We start from the raw sequence: 22,780 nt of genomic DNA, 5'->3' as shown, positions 1-22,780 counted from the left end.
AGACATGCATTTATACAAAGAGTAAATGAGGTACCACTGTATAAGATTTATTTAGCTATGCACTGACCAAATTCAAATAATCCTTGATTCTATTACTAACGTGGAATACATTTACGTCATTTGTGGCCAGTGCCGTGGATCTCATCAAATTTTGGCTAATTCTCTATCTCCCATATGTTAACACACGTATCCACACAATGCATATTCACCAAAAGCAAAGCACATATACAAATGTGTCTGTGTGTCTGCAAATATATATATATATATATATATATATATATATATATATATATATATATATATATATATATATATATATATATATATATATATATATATATGTATATATAGCTCTGTGTGTGTGTGTGTGTGTGTGTGTGTGTGTGTGTAACTTTAATAGTTATGAGTCATCACTATTGTGAACGAATACCTACTTGCAGAGATTTCTACACTGTAATTCATGCTTGTCTTTGTTCTAGTCAAGTCTAGTGGTATGGAACTAACAATGCCCGGAATGCTGCCATTTGTATTTATGAGGCTATCCGTTACGGTCTTCATTATTACTTTTGCGACATGAGTCACATTTGTACCATTGTTGAGTATGGATTGTAATCCCAGGTTAAGCACTATTGGTACCTTGACACTGCCAGCTCTGAAAGTCACAAATTAACCTTGTCATATTTGATCTGAATTAGGCAGACGAACGAGGGGTTCTTAGGATACTTGGACATATATATATGATTATATATATTATTAATATATTATTGTGTCTCTCACTTAAAGTTGGGTATACGGTGATACGTGTACTTCAGGAAATACAATATTCGATTTGATTCTTCCAGCTTTAGTTAATTAAATCATGTGATTCGGAGCTTCCACCAAAGAATGCTGAGAGTTTTAATGAGAGATCTCATCTATAAATGTAGCATACTTATAGATGGTACCTATCTAGCTTGACTATTCGATGGACACGTAGACGTGTAGAACCCAATCAGTCTTTATGGCCATTGTCAGGGAGAGAAAATAAACACAATTTTAATGAAATATATTAATCATCAATAAAGTCTACTTGATTGCAAAGGAAGCACCATCAATCGGATAATACCAAAAATAAACCGTGTTGCCGTTTATAAATTTTACCCAGGAATAAGCTACAGCAGTTCATCATGCTCACCCTTGAATAATCTATTGTCGTTTATCAAGGTAACCCATGAATAATCAATTGCCATTTATCAAGGTAACCCATGAATAATCAGTTACCATTTATCAAGGTAACCCATGAATAATCAATTGCCATTTATCAAGGTCACCCATGAATAAGCTGTTGCCGGTGGTCAAGATCACCAATTAATTTCCAAGCATAGTTATCTATCAAAACCTATTTATATATTTATATACAGTGTGTTGTGTATTTCATATAGCTTGAAAACTCGTTTCTGTTCATCAGACTCAGGTGAAGTTCGCAGTAATTTAGACATTTTCTAAACCACAAGACCCTATGCAAATTTTGAAAGATGGAAAGGGATTTCAGAAAGTACTGCAGGCAAATGAGCATTAGGTAAAGCGTCATAATGAACTGCACTTCTCGTTGCTTCTTAACATAAAGTAAAATTCACTATGTCTTACATTATTAGGCTCTTCAAATAATAGTTTCCGAAAGTTTGATAACCTAGTTAGTTGATATGCCATACAGGTAAATGTGACTCTTACGTTAACGCCTATCTTTAACATGTCAACTAGACTGTGCATTTGAAAGTAGTTTATCCTTGTAATTACTATATATATATATATATATATATATATATATATATATATATATATATATATATATATATATATATATATATATATATATATATATATATATATATATATATATATATATATATAGATAGATAGATAGATAGATAGATAGAAGGATAAACTACGAACACGTTGCACAAGACCGTAATATTTGTTATTGTATAAATATTTATGCATATTTCTCACGTAGAGGCGGAAAAATGAAATCTCTAAAGCTAGAAAATATTAATAGAAATTATTTACATAGGCTCGGAAACAATGAAATCCCTATAGCCGGCGATTTCGGTCCTGGAAAGTGTTCTAGTGAGCTGAAAAAGAAAATCAGTTGCAATGATACGGGGCAAAATCGAGGAAAGTGTGCCATTTTATAAAGACAGAATTTATAAACTTTTTGTATTTCGTAAATTAATAACTAAATATAAACAAAAAATAAATGATCTCGAAAATGAAAGGATGAACTTTTGAAAGCCGATCCTTGACATATATTGAAGAGATACAATTTTAACATTGCTTATAAATCTTAATCTAGACAATTAATTTTATTTTTTATACTTAACTTCGTAAGAAAGTAAACTTATGAAATTATAACGGTATGGACATTAATAAAGAAAATAGTATGCCACGGAGTTCATTTTTGGGATAGAATATATTTGTTCTAACTTCTCAACTCTGCTCATTTATTCAGCATATAAGAGAAAAAATGTACAGTACGTTCACTTACAAAATGTCGCAGTCCATCAGTTAAATTTATCTTCAAATCTTCATTCATATTAGAGAAATTAAAATCGAAGATAAACTCGAACCGGAACATGTAAAGAGCCATTCCTGAAATAAATGAAATAAATTAGAATAATGTAACGAAGCAATAGCACAGATCAACATCATAAGATGTAGAGAATTAAACGGAAACTAAACTAAAGAGGCAACATGGTGTTATATATATATATATATATATATATATATATATATATATATATATATATATATATATATATATATATATATATATATATATATATATATATAATCAACACTGAGGACTTAAGAATGGTAGTTGTGGGCTGGCGCATGTGATCCTCTCACCTAGAATAATGCACCGCCGTTACTTTCTTTAGTCGAGACAGCTACAAATTCCGACATGGGAAGAGAAGATGATAGGGAAATTGGAAATTGACAGTTTCCTGTGATGTTCTGTATTTGTATCCAGATAAGTCCTGCCGCATTACATCGCGATAACTGAGAAGCTCTTAATCGTAGACACATCAGGGACATTTTCATGTTATTACTCACCTAAAAAGATTTCATTATGAATTTGCAACAATATGGTTAAAACAGTGCAGCCCTCAGAATATTTTCCCAATTTACGTGAGATTATATATTTATGACACGGATGGATTATAGTAACTTATGACACTGATGGATAAAGATCCTCCCAAACATGATTTTTTATTGTTAGTCTTGTTTATAAAAAAATCTCACGTTGTAATGTATCGACCAATTTAAGAAAAGATGTCCTTTCATTCATTAATGTATATCAACATGTGTGTATGTGTAAGCGTGGCTACCTGTTACGTATTTGTAATGTGCATTCTAACCATTTTTGTATACTGTTTCTGCATAATTGCTGATCTTTTAAATAGCTTATATTAATTGCCGTTTCCTACCGTCTTTAACGGTCCATCAATCGTCTCATTGTCTTCGTAACATCGCAACATTTCTCACAATCCCAGGAGTGTTTCCATTTTCTGGTTTTATTCAACTGTAACAAGGATAATCTCTTCGTGCTAAATTGTAGTCAAACGAGTATTTCCTTTAAACAGTGGAAACAACATTTAAAACACTTCTAGGACATCGTACTATTTTGTAAAGGATGACACATTTTCTTACCTTTCGAAAACGTGTTGATAATCCTAGCATATCGTCTTCGTATTGTTTGCTTATAGTACCTCCTTCGTAACGATCTCACCTTTGTAAAAAGATGTTACAGACACGAAATTCTCTTTTCAGTTCTTTCGCTTGTAACGTAAATATTGTTATATTTTTGACTCTTATTTAAATTTATATATGGGATGTAAAACCAGCAAGGAAATAGTATGCACCGGCACAGATCGCATTTGTCGATTACTTCAATAAATAGAGTTATGCTAAGCAAAAGTGTGCTTCAAACTTGAATCCGAAATAGTTTGCTTTGTTCTCTGCATAAAGATATATTTTATTCTCAGACAGGTTGCTGATTGTTCAGTTATTTTTGTTGATTTCATTGACGTTTTCATTGTTTGGGATATTTTTGCTTTACTTTAATAAATTTAAATATAAATATGACCTGTTTAGTAGTAAACGAGATCCACGTAACATGGTCGCGTGACTGGTTATTCTGATGCGGATGTTGCCGTCACAAATATAAGACAACAGTGCCGTCTACAAAAATAATTTTGTTGATGTTTGGTAATCCTAATGAATAATGGCGAAGCTTTAACAGACGAAACTACTGATGACTGCAAGCTTTAAAAATAATAATGTGGATTAAATATTTTTAGTTGCTTTTAACTTTAATATTTTTTATTTTTATCATCGATGTTTTAAGGTATTTGTGTAATGGCACAGCCTTGACATTGTAATGTAGTTCTTTTGCAAGAACGATTAATCTTGTTAGGAATGACATAAAAATAATCTTGTTTGGGACTGCAGTTTTAAGCTTATGTGACGTTTAGGAGTGCACGTGTATAATTCACGTTTTTGTGCAAAACAATAGACCCCTTATATGTTTTATTTTTTGCTGATGTGCAATGATGGATCCCATCCCAAAAGGGAGATTATCAATGCAGTTTACATTTAATTTGTACATGACAAGTATTGAACTTCATCAACAGCTGATACATTAGAGAAGAATTTACAATTACACGAGGTTTGACATTGTTTGCTTTTGTTTTCCTGACATTTGACTCTTTCCTGATCTAACATAAATATGTCGTGATGAAAGTTCAGTAGATGGAAACATTGTTCAACGTTGTTAATCAAGTAAAATTCATACAGTTATTCTTGTATTTCAAATGTAATACTGAATTGTGTTTTACTATACGACCTTGTTCTTTGATTAAGCTGGTTATGTGTCGGTATCGGTGTCAGGATTCGGTAATTTGATGAGTATATCAAGCGCGACACGGTTACCTCCCTTATAACAGTGCCACTGCAGCTTATAGTGCTCACGGTACTAATTCAGTTCCCATTGTAAACCTATGCAAACACCATGATATTAAAAATTCAATAACTTAAAATTTTGGAGTGCTCATGATCAAACCTATATTTATCTGTATAGATGAAACCTGGATGTCAGTTTCTTTGTAGAGGAAAGGACTTGAGCCGAGCATTTTCTGACCTGCATGTGTTTGAAACATGTGCTTTCAATTGCTCACTAGGGGCCCCGAGTGGCCGAGTGGTCTAAAGCGTTCACCGTTACGGATCACTGCCATCTCACCTCTGTCCGCGTCGGTTCGAGTCTCGGATTCGGCTAATGTGGTTATGTGAGAAAACTTGCCAGTAGCTTCTCGTGGGTCGGTGGTTCTTTCCGGGGTTTTTCCGGGTTCTTCCTCCACCATTAATACTGGCCGCCATGTATGGCCTATCTTGTGCTGAAAAGTGGCGTTAAACCCTACAACAACAACAACAACAACAATAAAATCAATTGCTCACTAGAGAGTCAGGTGCTAATTTTAGTAATGAGTGTTCCAAACTCAAGACTGTTAAAGGACTGAAATTCCATCAGTATAACAATGTCTCCATTTTTTTGACTTACAACTAGAATAATCTCTCAAACGATTCTTTTTCCTACAACATAACTTACATTATTAACCACTCCTGGTCAGCTAAACCCATATATACTTTATCTTAGGTTCACCCATTCTCAGGCTTGTTCCCATTTTTCCATACCATTAGTACCGTGTGTCCTTAATAGGACTAGCGGTACCAATTTAGCTCCCGCAGGAAATATATGGAAACATCATAATATTAACAGCTCAATAACTTTAAATTTCTAAATGTACATGACAAAACTTATAGTTTTAATATAGACCCGTCATCCTTGATGCGAACCTATGTGTAAAAAAAACTGTATGAGCAGCGGCAGGGTTTTAGTCTACATTTGTTTCGAACGAGTGTATAAAGTCCGCACCTAATGAATTAGGCCAAATTTCAGTAATGAGTGTCCTAAAGTCAATTGTCTAAAAATCCTAACTTTGAATCAATTGGGCTCTGTCTCGTGCTTTCAGTTAAAAATAAGATGCGATCTCAAAATAATCATTTTACTAAACTTTTACTTTTTCCATTATCAACCAATCATGACCGTTCAAACAGATATGTACTACTGTGTTATGTTCACCAATTTGTAGACTGGTTCCTATTTTCCTTAAGAATTCACGGTATAATTTATATGAAAAAATGGGAAGCAGTCTAGAATTTGGTAAATATAAAATAGATTATGCATCAGTTGTTGCCTGGTCACCGTGATATTGCTGATTTAGGTCTGATTCTACTGGGTGAGCAAAGACAACTGTGACCAAATAAAAGTATGTCCCACAACAAACAATTTCCATTTCATAAGTAAACTTTGTTCCTAGATTCACCCAAGTCTCTAACGACTTCTTTCATATGCTGATAAGGTTATGAAGCTCGATCAAGTTAGATTATATAGTGCCATAGTCGGAGAAGTACTTGAAAATGCATGTTTGAGATATTCTGATATCAAAGGTAATGAGCCGTGTCTATTCATTTCTACTTCGTCATTTCTACTTATTCATTTCTACTTCGTCATTTCTACTGATACAGTGCATCTATCTGAGGTACTAATCGTGTATTTCTGTTTTCTCTGCAAGACGACACGAATATTTGTTGAATGAGGGTACGCCTGTCTATATGTTTTGAGTATTTTGTTGTACCAATGTAAATGTGGCACACAGGATGGTTTACTTTCTGCCGCTCCACATGTTTGCGGTGGTGATTATGGAGTGTCCGCACAACTGGACATTGTTTATTCATTTTCCGTCAGTATAAATTATCTTAATTGATTTATAACATCATTTCGTATATAATTCAGAAAGTTGGCAAGTGGAGACACATTGAAATAACTTAAAAAGTGGTTTAAAATATAAACAATATTACTAAAATTCTTCTCCTTTATATTTCATTTACAGATTGGTTAAAAGTGGATATTGCTGCCGTTTATTCCTATTTTTTGCAAACTAGTGTGTCTCTGCATTACAACATCAAGTTTGCAATAATATTGATAGTAAAGGAGTAGACATTGTGAGGGACAGTGGGCTGTCATAAACAGTTAAAGAATTAAGTATGGCTACCGAAAAGGCGGATTTAGCATCATGAAAGGAAAATAAACTAAATCTACTGAGAAAAATGTTATCTATCCGAAATTGTCAACCGTTTCCCATGGTTATGGTAACTGCATTTGGTCTCTGTTCTCCAGGATAAGGTATCTTTAATTGGCTGCTGTAAATATTGTTACTCGTATAATCTTGATATTGGTTGACTGACGTACATATTGTTGTTTTTATATAATGTTTGATACTAATAAAATGTTGATGTTGACTTGCTGACGTACCCAATATGATGATGATGATGGCAGCAAAACTCAGTGTAATATTAAAATGGCTCACATATACCTCAAATAAAATTAACAAATGTCGCACTTCAATAACAGTGCAGTATGTGCGAATGTTTTTCAGCTACTGAATATTTTTAAGCAAATAGAACTATCGTTGATGTACTATTTTTTTGTGAAAAATTAGAAATCTGAAGATGCGTCTAGTTATGTTGTCTGGTTTTGGCGGCGTTCATCAGTTAATTGTTTTAGTGATATTCTCTGAATTTAAAAAAAGACAAATACAGGAATGTGTCATCCAACTATTCGAAGAGAACGGACTAGAAGGAAACTATTTTAAGCAGCTAGACTTATTTGAGGATAACGTACAACACGTGGTTATGTTATCTTTTTGAAAGAATATGTCATTGACTATGCCTCGCTGGCAGACCAGGTTCTGGGCTGTACTCTTCAGTTTGGCCCATGTCTTTCTTACAGCTTTGTTCGCTGCCTATACATATACGCGCCCGATCTTCCTTGCTCTGTCTCTCTCTTGCCATGATGCTGTTGTGCACCTTTCTCAGTGTATGCCCGATACAGATGAATTTCCTACTGTATATTTCTTGGTGGATAGGTACCTGGCCGATGGTTTCCAATAGATCGGTGTTAAGGGTGTTCTCTGGTTGTGGTGGTGGCGGAAGCAGCTGTTTGCAAGGGATTGCAGTTGGTCGGAGGTTGTCTTAGTTACCCTCCAGTTCTCCCAGTCATAGAGCAGGACAGAATTTATGCTTATGTTGAACATCGGATCTTGTTCTTTGTAGGGAGGGGCGATGAACTACATGCGATTTCAGGGGAATACTTCGTATCTGATTTTCCCAATTATGTTGTGAATGTCTTGTTCGGTCCATCCACCATCTGAGACATTACTTTATTCGTAGGTGAACTGTTTAGCTCACTCTTCGTCTACTTCGTCGATTTGGATTTCCCTTTGCTGTTTATTGTTTGTTTTCATTAGTTGTTTTCGTGACGAGTGACCATGACTATAGTGTCAGCCATGATATGTGTCTTCTTTCCTCTCCTGCCCAGGATTATGTTATGTCTGCCACAATTCTCTTAGTTTGTTTCAGTGGTATTCGATGGGTTCCTCTGTCAGGTTTCAGAGTGCTGTGTATTTGCTGATAATCTGACAGCTGTTGATGTCACTGTACCTTGACCTTGAACATTATATGTGGCCAGTTACATCGCTATCTCGTTAGTTTTATTCTGAAGGAACACACTACAATGATGTGATCCGATGCTTAACGCCTTCATTTCGAAAGCTTCTCCTCCACTTGTGGCATATGGTCAGGTAGTTAATCCGATTTTCTACTTTCACATCTGGTGAAACACACGTTGCTTTGTTGAGTACTGTGTGGGGAAACAGTTCCCCTAACGAACGTATTATTGAAAGCACAGAAGTCGGCGAAGTGTTCTCTGTTTTCAGACATGAATTCCACTCCATGCTTTCCCATGGTTCGTTCTTTCGCTGCGTTGTCGGGGTCTACATTGGCATTGATGTCACCCTAATGATCTTGAGGTCTCTTATAGTTGCTGGTTATGAACACTCTGCAACCTTTCATGGAAATCCTTCATCATTTCTTCTTTTGCATAAACTCAAGCATTAGTTGATGGTGGTTTTCATTTATTCCACGCTTTACCTTGCTGTGTCGATCTTTGGGGATACATGCTTCCATTCAGTCAAGGCATTGGCTGCATCAGTCGACGATGGGAAGGTAAATCGTTCCTTTTGGTCATGGTGTTGTAATAGTGACAGTGATGATACAGATGTTATCAAACAAACATGTTTTAATTGCTGACCGCTTAAGAACTGCAGCATTGAACAGACACTTTGCAAAAGATAAACGTAAACATTTTGAGATTATAGGCAACATCTACAATACGTGTTGGATGTGGATTCAGATACATAAAGGCACATATTTCCATCTTGTATTAAGTTTGATCTGATGATCCAAATAAGGATGAAAACGTCACACTTTACTCTTCGATCCCTGCCCTGCATCTATTCAGTCCAATGTCCTAATTCTGAGACAAATCACTTTCTTGCAGCTGTTACGATCTAAAATATATTTTGACGTGACCGATCTGTGCTATTTAGACAGAACCCAACACCAGCAAACAAATGTTCACAAGAGCAGTCCATGCAAGTAATGTGAAAACAAAAACAAAACTCTTCGTTTTCGATTGACACAATATATAATGTGAACGACTACTTGTGCGAACTGAATTTGCATAGGTCACAAATCGAAGGTTTTTGTTTCATCCATTTTAACAAATTGACTAACTCAGTGTCATAAAGATGGTTTTTGCAGTGCCGAATATTATATACAAATATATCCTTATATTAAATATAAAATATTTGGGAGCCAAACAGGATGGGGGAAAGACAATATGAAAATGTAAGAAAATATATATCAAATATTATGTGTCAGAAAGATGATAACAAAAGTGTAAGGCATTACCTATATTCGGTTTTTCAGAAGGGTAGAGCTTAATAGGTTGAGATGTAGTCCTCGGTGATGTATTGGTACCAAGAGTCGATGGAGCTATGCTTTTTGTCATTGAAGATGTATTTGCTGTTGGTGTGGAACCAGTTGATAATACTGCTGGAGTGGTATTAGCCTCTGATGCAGTTGTCAGTGCAGATGTGGAACTTGATACTATACTTGCACGTGCACTTGGAGTTGTATTATCTTTTGAAGGAGTTGCAATTTCAGGTTTGGAACTTATTATTGTAGTTGAATCTGCTGTTGAAATGGCACTAGCTTTGGAAGGAGATGTCACCGTGGAGGTCGAATTTGTGTCTGTACTTGTACCTTCAGTTGGAATGGAATGGGCCTTGGAAAGAGCTGTCACTGCAGATATGGAACTTGCTGTTACACTTGTGAGTGCGCTTGGAGAGGTGATAACCCTCGATGGACTTGGCATTGTGGATATTGGTCTTGTTTCTGAACTTGTTCTTTCATTTGGAGTTGTGTTAAGATTCGATAGGAATGTCAGTGTAGAAGATGAACTTTTTTCTGTACGTGTACTTGCTACTGTAGTGGGACTAGTCTTGGATTCAGTTATCACGGCAAATGTGGATCCTAGTTCCGTACTTGTGGATGTAATTGGTATTGAACTATCCTTGGATGGAGATGTGGCTGCAGAAGTGGAACTTGTTTCTGTCCTTGTGGTTGAATTATAATTCGTTGGAGTTGGCAATGTAGCTGTGGAACTTGTTTCGGTAATTGTACCTACGATTGGATTGGTGGTACCAATCGGTGTAGTTCCCATTGTAGATATGGAACCTTTTGATGTAGCTGTACCTGCCGTTGGAGTGGTACTAGCCTTCGACGGAGTTTTGTCGGCAGAAGTGAAACTTGATTCTGTAATTGTACTTGTGGTTGGAATGGAACGCGCCGTGGAAAGAGTTGTCACCACTGCAAATGTGGAATTTGTTTCTGACCTTGTTGTTGCGCTTAGAGTGGTGATAACCTTCGATGTAATTGTCATTATAGATATGGGAATTGCTTCTGTACTTATATTCGTACTTGGACTTGCCTTAAGTTTCGATGGGAATATCAATGTAGGAGACGAATTTTTTTCTCTTTGTGTTACTGAGCTTGGAGTGGTACTAGTCTTAGACTGAGTTTTTGTGGCACCCGTGGAATCTCTTGCTAAAATGGTACTAGCTATGGATGGAATTGTCACTTTAGAACTTGAACTTGTTTCTGTATTCGTGGTTATATTATAAATCGTTGGAAGTGTGGAACTTGTTTCGGTATTTTCACGTACGTTAGCAGTGGTACTAGATTTAAATGGAGTGTGAGCGTTTATATCTGTGATTGGAGGGCTGGTGACCGTCAATGGAGTTTTTATTGCAGATGTGGAAATGTGTCTTGTACTTGCATCTGTAGTTGTCATGGTATCAGCCTTTGATGAGGTTTTCATATCAGATATTAAAATGGTTTCCCTACTAGTACCTCCGTTTGGTGTTCCTGTTACCTTTGATGGACGTGTCGTTGCAGATGTGGAACTTACTTCATTATTTGTACCTGAGCTTGGAGTGGTAGTAGCCTTGTATGGATTTATCTCGGCAGATGTGGAATTTACTACTGTTCTTGTACCTGTGGCTGGAATGGTGCTAATCTTGGATGGAGGTTTTACTGCAGATATGGAACTTAGTCTTGTTCTTGTACCTGCACTTGGGACTGTTTTATCATTCGTTGGATTTGCAAATGTGGAACTTGTTTTTGTATTTATACCTACGATTGGATTGATGGTAACAATCGATGGAATTCTTATTGTAGATGTGGATATGTTTGCTGTAGTTGTACCCAGCCTTGTAGTGGTAATAGCCTTTGACAGAGTTGTGACGGCAGAAGTGGAACTTGATTCTATACTTGTACCTGCGGTTGGAATGGAATGTGTCTTGGATGGTGTTTTCAATGCTGTTGTGGAGCTTGTTTCTGATCTTGTAGGTGCGCTTAGAGAGGTGATAGCCTTCCATAGAGTTGTTATTTTCGATACAAGACTTGTTTCTGTACTTGTATCTGCACTTGGAGTATTATTAATATTTGTTGGGAATGTCAATGTGGAAGATGAATCTTTTTTTGTACGAGTTTCCGGGCTCGGAGTAGTACTAAACTTAGATTGAGTTGGTACAAGAGATGTGAAACCAGTTGCCATATTTGCTGCTGAGGTTGAAATGTTACTAGCTTTGGATGGAGTTGCGACTGCAGAAGTGGAATTTGTTGTACCGGTGCTTGGAGTGGAACTAGCCTTCGACGGAGTTGTCACGGTTGAAGTGGCAGTTGTTTTTATAATTGTACCTGCAGTTGAAATGGAACTAGCCTTTGAAGGAGTTGTCAGTATAGATGTGGAACTTGCTCCTGTACTTGCAGCAGCGCTTAGAAAGGTGATATCCTTCGATCTTATTGTAATTGTAGACTTAGGATATGTTGCTGTACTTTCATTTGCACTTGGAGATGTATTAATATTCGATGATATTTTCAATAAAGGAAATGGACTTTTTTCTATACTTGTAACTGCGCTTCGAGCGGGACTAGACTTTGACTGAGTTATTACGACATAGGTGTAACCTATTTCTGTACTTGTTGCTGCGATTGGAATAGCATTAGCCTTGGATGAAGTTGTGACTGCAGACATCGATCTTGTTTCTGTACTTGTAGCTGCACTTGGTGTGGTACTGGCCTTGGATGTAATTGTCAATGAAGAAGTGAATCTTGTTTCTATATTTGCGATTGAATTATAATTCATTGGAGTTGTCACTGTAGGTGTGAAACTTTTTTCTGTATTTGTACCAACAACTGGATTGGTGGTAAAAATCGATGTCGCTCTCTTTATAGATGTTGAACTGCTTGCTGCAGTTGTACCTGCGCTTGGAGTAGTACTAGCCTTTGACGGCTTTTTGACGGCAGAAGTGGATTTTGATTCTGTAATTGCACCTACGGTTGAAATGGAACTAGCCATGGAAAGAATGTTTAATGCTGTAATTGAGTGTGTTGTTGTACTTGTAGCAACACCGAACGTCGTACTAGCATTCGATGAACTTGTCGTTGCATATGTGGAACTTATTAATGTACTTATACGTGCACTTGGAATTGTATTATCGTTCGACGGAGTTGTAATAGCTAATTTGGAACTTTTTAGTGCAGTTGCATCTGCAATTGGAATGGTACTGTCCTTGGACGGATATGTCAGTGCGTATTTGGATCTGTTTTCTGTACCTGTACTTGAGCCTTGGACGGTTGTACCATTGGATGGAGTTGTCACGGCAGATGTGGAACCTGTTTCTTTACTTTCAGCTGCGATTGGATTTGTACTAGCCATGGCTGGTGTTGTTAATGCAGAAGTGAATTTTTTTCCTGTACTTAGGTTTAAATTATAATTCGCTGGAATTGACACGGTAAATGTCAAACTTGGTTCTGTATTGGCACCTATGATTGGCTTAGTGGTAATACTCGACGGAGTTATCATTGTAGATGTGGATCTGTTTGGTGTGGTTGTACCTGCTATTGGAGTGGTACTAGCCTTCGACGGAGTTTGAACTGCAGAAGTGGAACTTGATTCTGTAATTGCATCTGCAGATGTAATGGAATTCGCCGTGGAAGGAGTTGTCACTGCATATATTGAACTTGTTTCTGAACTTTTAGCAGCAACTCGAGAGGTGATAACCGTCGATGGAGTTGTCATTGTTGACATGGGTCTTGTTTCTGTACTTGTACTTGCACTTTGAATTGCATTAACATTCGTTAGGAAAGTCAACATAGAAGATGAAAATTTTTCTATACGTGTTTCTGCACTTGTAGCTGTACTAGCCTTGGTTTGAGTTGCTACGGCAGATGTGGAACTTGTTTTTCTAGTTGCTGCTGTGGATGGAATGGTACTAGCATTGGATGGAGTTGGGACTGTAGAAGTGGAAGTTGTTTCTGTACCTCTTCCTGCTCTTAGAATGGTACTAGCTTTAGATGGAATTGTGATTGTTGAAGTGTAGTTAGTGTTTGTAGTTGTACCTGAGGTTCTAGTGGTACTTTCCTGCGACGGATTTGTCACGGCAGAAGTGGAACTTGATTCTGTAATTGCATCTGCGGTTGAAATGGAATGAGCCGTATAAGGAGTTGTCACTGCAAATATGGAACTTGTTTCTGAACTTCCAGCAGCGATTGGAGAGGTGATTGCGGTCGATGGAATTGTCATTGTAGACATGGGTCTTGTTTCCGTACTTGTAACTGCACTCTGAGTTGCATTAAAATTCGTTGGGAAAGTCAACTTAGAAGAAGAACGTTTTTCTATACGTGTTTGTGCACTTGTAGTTGTACTAGTGGTGGTTTGAGTTGCTTCGGCAGAAGTAGAACTTGTCTTTCTATTTGTTGCTGTGGATAGAATGGTACTAGCTGTGGATGGAGTTAGGACTGTAGAAGTGGAAGTTGTTTCTGTACCTGTTCCTGTGCTTGGAGTGATGTTAGCCTCAGATGGAAGTTTGACTGTTGAAGTGTAATTACGTTTTGTAGTTGTACCTGGAGCTCTAGTGGTACCAGCCTTCGAAGGAGTTGTCACGGCAGAAGTGGAACTTGATTCTGTAATTGCATATGCGGTTAAAATGGAATGAGCCGTGGAAGGAGTTGTCACTGCAGATATGGAACTTGTTTCTGAACTTTTAGGAGCGATTGGAGAGGTGATATCCATCGATGGAATTGTCATTGCAGAAATGGGTATTATTTTCCTACTTGTACTTGCACTTTGAGTTGCATTAAAATTCGTTGGGAAGATCAACGTAGAAGATGAACGATTTTCTATACGTGTTCCTGCACTTGTAGTTATACTAGCATTGGTTTGAGTTGCTACGGCAGATGTTGAACTTGTTTTTCTAGTTGCTGCTGTGGATGGAGTGGTACTAGTTGTGGATGGAGTTAGGACTGAAGAAGTGGAAGTTGTTTCTGTACCTGTTCCAGCTCTTGGAATGGTATTAGCCCTAGATGGAATTGTGGCTGTTGAAGTGCTGTTAGTGTTTGTAGTTATACCTGAGGTTGTAATGGTACTTTCCTGCGACGGATTTGTCACGGCAGAAGTGGAACTTGATTCTGTAGTTGCATCAGCGGTTGAAATAGTAGCGATTTGAGAGGTGATAGCCATCGATGGAAATGTCATTGTAGACATGGGTCTTGTTTCCGTACTTGTACTTGCATTTTGAGTAGCAATAAAATTCGTTGGGAAGGTCAACGTAGAAGATGAACGCTTTTCTATTATGGTTCCTGCACTTGTAGTTGTACTAGTCTTAGACTGAGTTGCTACGGCAGATATGGGACTTATTTTTCTAGCTGTTGTTGTGGTAGGAATGGTACTATCTTTGGATGGTTTTCGGACTGCAGTAGTGGAAAGTGTTTCTGTACCCGTTTCTGCGCTTGGAATGGTACTAGTCTTTGATGCAATTGTGACTGTTGAAGTGTAATTAGTTTTTGTAGTTGTACCTGGGGTTCTAGTGGTACTAGCCTTCGACGGAGGTGTCACGGCAGAAGGGGACCCTGATTCTGTAATTGCATCTTCGGTTGAAATGGAATGAGACTTGGAAGGAGTTGTCACTGCAGATATGGAACTTGTTTCTGAACTTTTAGGAGCAATTGGAGAGGTGAGAACCGTGGATGGAATTATCATTGTATGCATGGGTCTCGTTTCCTTACTTGTACTTGCACTTTGAGTTGCATTAAAATTCGTTGGGAAGATCAACGTAGAAGATGAACGTTTTTCTATACGTGTTGCTGTTGTTGTAATTGAACTTGCCTTGGATTGAGTTGCTACGGCAGATGTGGAATCTGTTTTTAGAGTTGCTGTTGTTGATGAAATGGTACTAGCATTGGATGGAGTTGGGACCGCAGAAGTGGAAATTGTTTCTGGACCTGTGCCTGCTCTTGGAGTGGTGCTAGCCTTAGATGGAATTATGACTGATGAAGTGTAATTAGTTTTTGTAGTTGTACCAGAGGTTCTGGTGGTAATAGCTTTATACAGATTTGTGACGGCAGAAGTGGAACTTGATTCTGTAATTGCATCTGCGGTTGAAATGAAATGAGCCGTGGAGGGAGTTGTTACTGCAGATATGAAACTTGTTTCTGAACTTTTAGCAGCGATTGGAGAGGTGATAGCCGTCGATGGAATTGTCATTGTAGACATGGGTCTTGTTTCCGTACTTGTACGTGCTGTTTGAGTTGCATTAAAATTCGTTGGGAAGATCAACGTTGAAGATGAACGTTTTTCTATACGTGTACCTGCACTTGTGGTTTTACTAGCCTTGTATTGAGTTGCTATGGCAGATGTGGAACTTGTTTTTCTAGTTGATATTGTAGTTGGAATGGTACTAGCTTTGGATGAAGTTGGGACTGCAGAAGTTGAAGATGTTTCTGTACCTGTTCCTGCGCTTGGAGTGATGTTAGCCTTTGCTGGAATTTTGACTGTTGAAGTGTAATTAGGTTTTGTAGTTGTACTGGGGGCTCTAGTGGTACCAGCCTTCGAAGGAGTTGTTACGGCAGAAGTGGAACTTGATTCTGTAATTGCATCTGCGGTTGAAATGGAATGAGCCGTGGAATGTGTTGTCACTGCAGATATGGAAATTGTTTTTGAACTTTTAGGAGCGATTGGAGAGGTGATATCCATCGATGGAATTGTCATTGCTGAAATGGGTATTATTTTCCTACTTGTATTTGCACTTACAGTTGCATTAAAATTCGTTGGGAAGATCAATGTAGAAGATGAACGATTTTCTATACGTGTTCCTGCACTTGTAGTCATACTAGCCTTGGTTTGAGTTGCTACGGCAGATGTGGAACTTCTTTTTCTAGTTGATTTTGTGGTTCGAATTGTACTAGTACTGGATGGTTTTTGGACTGCAGAAGTGAAAGTTGTTTCTGTACTTGTTTCTGCGCTTTTCGTGGTACTAACCTTAGATGGAATTGTGACTGCTGAAGTGTAATTAATTTTTGTAGTTGTACCTGGGGTTGTAGTGGTACTAGCCTTCGACAGAGTTGTCACTGCAGAAGGGGACATTGATCCTGCAACTGCATCTGCGGTTGAAATAGAATGATCCGTGGAATGATGTGTCACTGCAGATATGGAAATTTTTTCTGAACTTTTAGCAGCGATTGGGGAGGTGATAGCCATCGACGGAATTGTCATTGTAGACATGGATCTTCTTTCCGTACTTGTACTTGCACTTTGAGTAGCATTAAAATTCGTTTGGAAGGTCAACGTAGAAGATGAACGTTTTTCTATACGTGTTCCTGCACTTGTAGTTGTACTAGCCTTGGATTGAGTAGCTACGGCAGATTTGGAACTTGCTTTTCTAGTTGCTGCTGTGGATGGAATGGTACTAGCATTGGATGGAGTTTGGACAGCAGAAGTATGATTTGTTTCTATACCTGTTCCTGCTCTTATTGTGGTACTAGCCTTAGATGGAATTTTGACTCTTGAAGTGTAATCAGATTTTCTGGTTGTAACTGGGGTTCTAGTGACATTTGCCTTCGACTGAGTAGTCACGACAGAAGTGGAACTTGATTCTGTAATTGCATCAGCGATTGTTGGGAAGGTCAACGTAGAAGATGAACGCTTTTCTATTATTGTTCCTGCACTTGTAGTTGTACTAGCCTTGGATTGAGTTGCTACGGCAGATGTGGGACTTGTTTTTCTAGCTGTTGTTGTGGTTGGAATGGTACTAGCTTTGGATGGTTTTGGGACTTCAGGAGTGGAAGGTGTTTCTGTACCCGCTTCTGCGCTTGGAATGGTACTAGTCTTTGATGCAATTGTGACTGTTGAAGTGTAATTAGGTTTTGTAGTTGTACCTGGGGTTCTAATGGTACTAGCCTTCGACGGAGTTGTCACGGCAGAAGGGGACCTTGATTCTGTAATAGCATCTGCGGTTGAAATGGAATGAGCCGTGGAAGGAGTTGTCACTGCAGATATGGAACTTGTTTCTGAACTTTTAGGAGCGATTGGAGAGGTGAGAACCGTGGATGGAATTATCATTGTATGCATGGGTCTTGTTTCCTTACTTGTACTTGCACTTTGAGTTGCATTAAAATTCGTTGGGAAGATCAACGTAGAAGATGAACGTTTTTCTATACGTGTTCCTGTTGTTGTAGTTGAACTTGCTTTGGACTGAGTAGCTACGGCAGATGTGGAACGTATTTTTTCAGTTGCTGTTGTGGATGGAATGGTACTAGCATTGGATGTAGTTGGGACCGCAGAAGTGGAAGTTTTCTCTGTACCTCTTCCTGCTCTTGGCACGGTACTAGCGTTAGATGGAATTGTGACTGTTGAAGTGTAATTAGGTTTTGTAGTTGTACCTGAGGTTCTGGTGGTACTAGCCTTCAACAGATTTGTGACGGCAGAAGTGGAACTTGATTCTGTAATTGCATCTGCGGTTGAAATGGAATGAGCCGTGGAGGGGGTTGTTACTGCAGATATTAAACTTGTTTCTGAACTTTTAGCAGCGATTGGAGAGGTGATAGCCGTCGATGGAATTGTCATTGTATGCATGGGTCTTGTTTCCGTACTTGTAATTGCACTCTGAGTTGCATTAAAATTCGTTGGGAAGGTCAACGTAGAAGATAAACCTTTTTCTATACGTGTTCCTGCACTTGTAGTTATACTAGCATTGGTTTGAGTTGCTATGGCAGATGTGGAACTTGTTTTTCTAATTGATATTGTAGTTAGAATGGTACTAGCTTTGGATGAAGTTGGGACTGCAGAAGTTGAAGATGTTTCTGTACCTGTTCCTGCGCTTGGAGTGATGTTAGCCTTTGCTGGAATTTTGACTGTTGAAGTGTAATTAGGTTTTGTAGTTGTACTGGGGGCTCTAGTGGTACTAGCCTTCGACGGAGTTGTCACGGCAGAAGTGGAACTTGATTCTGTAATTGCATATGCGGTTGAAATGGAATGAGCCGTGGAATGAGTTGTCTTTGCTGTTATATTTACTTGCGATACTCTTGTCTTTGTAGATGTGGAAGCGATTTCATGATTTGTTCCTGCTCTTGGAGTAGTACCAACTTTGAATGTGTAATTTAGTACTGTAATTGTATCTGGTTTTGGAATGTTACTAACCATAGACGGAATATTTACGGCAGCTGTGAAACTTCGTCTTGTTGTTGTACCTGCACTTGGGGTTGTATTATGATTCGTTGGAATTGACACTATAGTTGTGAAACTTGTTTCATTATTTGTACCTACATTTGTATTTCCAGTAACCTTCGATGGAGTTACCTTTGTGGATGTGAAACTTGTTTTGGTATCTGTATCCGTCGTTGGTGTGCCACTAATTTTCGATGGAGTTGTCAATGCTGATGTGGAACGTTTTGCTGTGCTTGCAACTGCGATTGGAGTGGTACTAGCTTTAGAAGGTGATATCATTGGAGATGTAGATATTTTGTCCTTACTTGTATTTGCCCTTAGGGTGGTGTTATCCATGGATGGATCTGAAACTGCAAATATGTGACTTGTTTCTCTACTTGTACTTCCATATAGGGTTGTGTTAGCTTTCGACGGGATTGTGTCTGAACTTGTTTCGGTATGTATTCCAGCGCTTGGAGTAGTACTAGAATTCGTTGAAATTTCTGTACGTGCAACTAAGTTTGGAGTGGTACTTCCCTTGGATGGAGTAGATGTGGAGATGGTTTCCGTAATTTTACGCGTGATTAGAGCTGTGCTAGAATTCCATAGAGTTGTCATTGTAGATTCGAATCTTACGAATGAATTTTTTCCTGTGGTCGCAGTAGCACTAGCAGTCAATAGAGATTTCATTGCAGATGTGGAACTTGTTTGCATACTTGTACCTGCGGATATAGTAGTACTAGGATTCGAATGATTTGTTATTGCAGATTTGAAACTTGATACTGTAGTTGTAACTGAGGTTGGAGTGGTATTAGCGTTCGATGGGGTTTTTACAGCTGATGCGGAACCTTTTATTCTACTGGAAACTACGGTTTGATTTGCACTAGATTTGGATGGAGATGTCACAATAAATGTAGAACTTTTATCTGTAATTGCGGTTGGAATGGTCCTAGCCTTGGATGGATATGTCACTGCAGATGTCGAAATTGCCGAACTACGTGTAGCTGTGCTTAGAGTTATGCTAGCAATCGATGATGGTGCCATTGCAGCTATGGGATTCGTTTCTGTACTTGAATCAGTGTTTGCGGTTGTATAAGCTTTCGATGGAGATATCCCTGCAGATGCGGAACTTGTTTCGGTACCTGTACCTGCCGTTCGAGTTGTAGCTTTCGACGGAGTTGTCACTTTAGATGTACATATTGATTCCGTACATGTACCTGTGGTTAAAGTTGTGCTAGGCGTTGATGTCAACTTGTTTACCTTATTTGCACCTATTGTTGCAGTGTTACTAACATTTAATGGAGTTGTCAATGAAGATATGGAATTTGTTGCTATTTTTGTACCGGCGGTTACAGTGGTATTAGCCTTTGTTGCAATTTTCCTTCCAGATGTGGAACTTGTTTCCGTACTTGTACTTCTATACGGAGTGCTAGCAGCATGTGAATAAGCTGTTTTTGCAAATTTATGACTTGTTAATGCAGTTGTGCCTAAGCTTGCGTATGTAATAGCAGTCGATATAGTTGCCAGGGCAAACGATGAACTTGTTTCTGTGCTTGTATGTACATAAGGATTGGTACTAGGCTTGGATGGATTAGGGACTGTAGAGGTTAAAATTGTTACTGAACGTGGACTTGCGCTTGGAGTGTTACTAGCCATGGATGGAGTTGTTAGGGCAGATGTAGAACCTGTTTCTGTCTTTGTGCTTGCGTTATTAGGCATTGGTGGAGCTGTTATTAAGGAACTTGTTTCTGTAGTTGTACTTTCGGCTGGAGTGATGTTAACCATCGCAAGGGTACTCACTGCAGGTGCAGAACCTGTTTGTGTACTTGTACCCTCAGTTGCAGTGAAACTAGCCTTGAACTGAGTTGTTACTTTTGATGTGGCTCTTAGTTCTTTACTTGTATCTGGGCTTTCAATGATCCTAGCCTTCGTTGGAGTAGTCATTGTAGACGTGGAGCTTGTTGTTGTGTTAGTACGTGTGGTAGGAGGGTTTCTAGTTTTCGACGGAATTTGCGTTTCAGAAGTTGAACTTATTACTGGACTTGTATCTGCGTTCGGAATGGTGCTAGCCCTATATTTACTTGTCACTGCAGATGTGGAACTTGTTCCTATATTCGCACCTGCACTTGGAACTGTATTATTCTTTAGAGGAGTTTTAATTGTAGATGTGGAACTCCTTGCTGTACTTGTGCCTTTGTTTGCAATGGTACTAGTCTTGGATGGAGATTTCACTGCAGAAAGGGAACTTGTTGCTGTGCTTTTACGTGCTAACGGTATGGCAAAAATTGTGGATGGGACTATCACTGCAGCTGTGGAACCTGTTGCTGTGATTAGAGTAATGATAGCGTTGGATGTAGTTGTAGTTGAAGATATGGGACTAGTTTCTGTATTTGTAATCGCGCTTGTAGTTGCATTAGCTTCCAGTTGAGTTGTCACTGTAGATGAAGACCTTGTTTCTGTACTTGTTACTCTGGTTGGTGTGGTTTTAACCATCGGTGCTGTCATACCAGAAGAGGAACTTGTTATTGAATGTGTACCTGCGGTTGGAATGGTTGTAGGCTTATATGGAGTTGTGGCCGTCGATGTGGGTCTTGGTGTTGTACTTACGGTTGGACTGGTACCAACCTTTGATGTAGTTGTAAATGCATATGTGGAATGTATTTTTGTACTTGTGCCTGCAGTAGCAATTGCACTAGTCTTTGATGGAGATGTGATTGTAGCTGTGGAGCTTGACGTTGTACTTGTGTTTGCCCCTTGAGTGGCTGTAGCCTTCAGTTGTGCTGTCATTGCAGATGTGGAGCTTGTTTCAATGCTTGTATCTGCACTTGGAGTTATACTAAGTTTCGATGGAATTGTCGTTGAAGATATTAAACTTGCATTTCTATTGATAACTGCCGTTGAAGGGGTATTAGCTTTTGATGGAGTTTTAGTTGTAGTTGTATAATTGCTTGCTCTTGTACTTTTAATATTTCTGGCAGCTGACCTAGAATATGACGTTGAATATTTGGCTTCCCTGATGTCAGTTGAACTTGCTGCTTGAGTTTTGATAGTTGTCTTTTCATTTCGTGTGTTTGAAGTTTGACTTGTTATTGTAATTGCCTTTGGAATGGAATCAGCTGTGGATAATATTGCCGGTGTAGAATTAAGACTTGTTATTTGAGTTGTAATCTCTGCTGAAGCTGTACTATTGATTGTTAAAACTGATGTAGCCGTTGGACGCGTTGTTCTAGTGGTGGTCACTGCCGTTAACACAGTTTCATTTGTAATCGTGAGACGTGTTGATGAAGTGGTACTATACGACTTTATTGATTCAGATGTTGGGTTTGTTATTGTAGTTGTCGCCCCTGTTGGAATAGCACTTGTTGCCGATTGCGTTGACAGTATAGATGAATAACGTACCATTTTAGTTGAACTCAATGATGGATGCGTACTAACGATCGACGGAGTTCCCATTGTAGATGTGTTTTCTGCTGCAGCTATGTTCGTAAGCGGAGTGAAACTGGAAGTCGAAAATTTTCTTGATGTTGAAATCGTTGTTGTATTTGGAGGCGTATTATGTCTCGCTGTAGATAGGGTGCTTATCATTGCAGCTGTACCTGATATTGGAGTAACTGTTAGCAGCATCAGGAGTATCTCTGTCATTCGTCTTCGAAACAACTTCAGATAACCTGTTCACATAAGGGGATAATGAACGTTTCTGTGAACAAAGATAATCACAACTGTAGCGTAATGAAT

The 22,780-nt window shown here is 38.4% G+C and overlaps 1 protein-coding gene across 1 annotated transcript in view; it reads right to left on the bottom strand.

Annotated features, from left to right (window-relative positions):
* LOC149790566 (uncharacterized) overlaps positions 1-22,780 on the bottom strand; it is a 34,806-nt gene that overhangs the window by 5,790 nt on the left and 6,236 nt on the right. Inside the window, exons 4-7 of the mRNA XM_089972635.1 lie at positions 9,910-22,713; positions 2,525-2,628; positions 2,047-2,111; positions 435-652 (exon numbers count right to left, since the gene is read on the bottom strand). Coding sequence (XP_089828761.1) covers positions 435-652; positions 2,047-2,111; positions 2,525-2,628; positions 9,910-22,713 — 13,191 coding nt within the window. The remainder of the gene's footprint in view (positions 1-434; positions 653-2,046; positions 2,112-2,524; positions 2,629-9,909; positions 22,714-22,780) is intronic.

This window comes from Sinohyriopsis cumingii, chromosome 10 (assembly GCF_028554795.1).
Source record: "Sinohyriopsis cumingii isolate HCF-2022 chromosome 10, ASM2855479v2, whole genome shotgun sequence".
NCBI classification, from domain to species: domain Eukaryota; kingdom Metazoa; phylum Mollusca; class Bivalvia; order Unionida; family Unionidae; genus Sinohyriopsis; species Sinohyriopsis cumingii.
The sequence above is the reverse complement of the archived record's forward strand: the minus strand, read 5'-3'. Positions and strand labels throughout refer to the sequence as shown.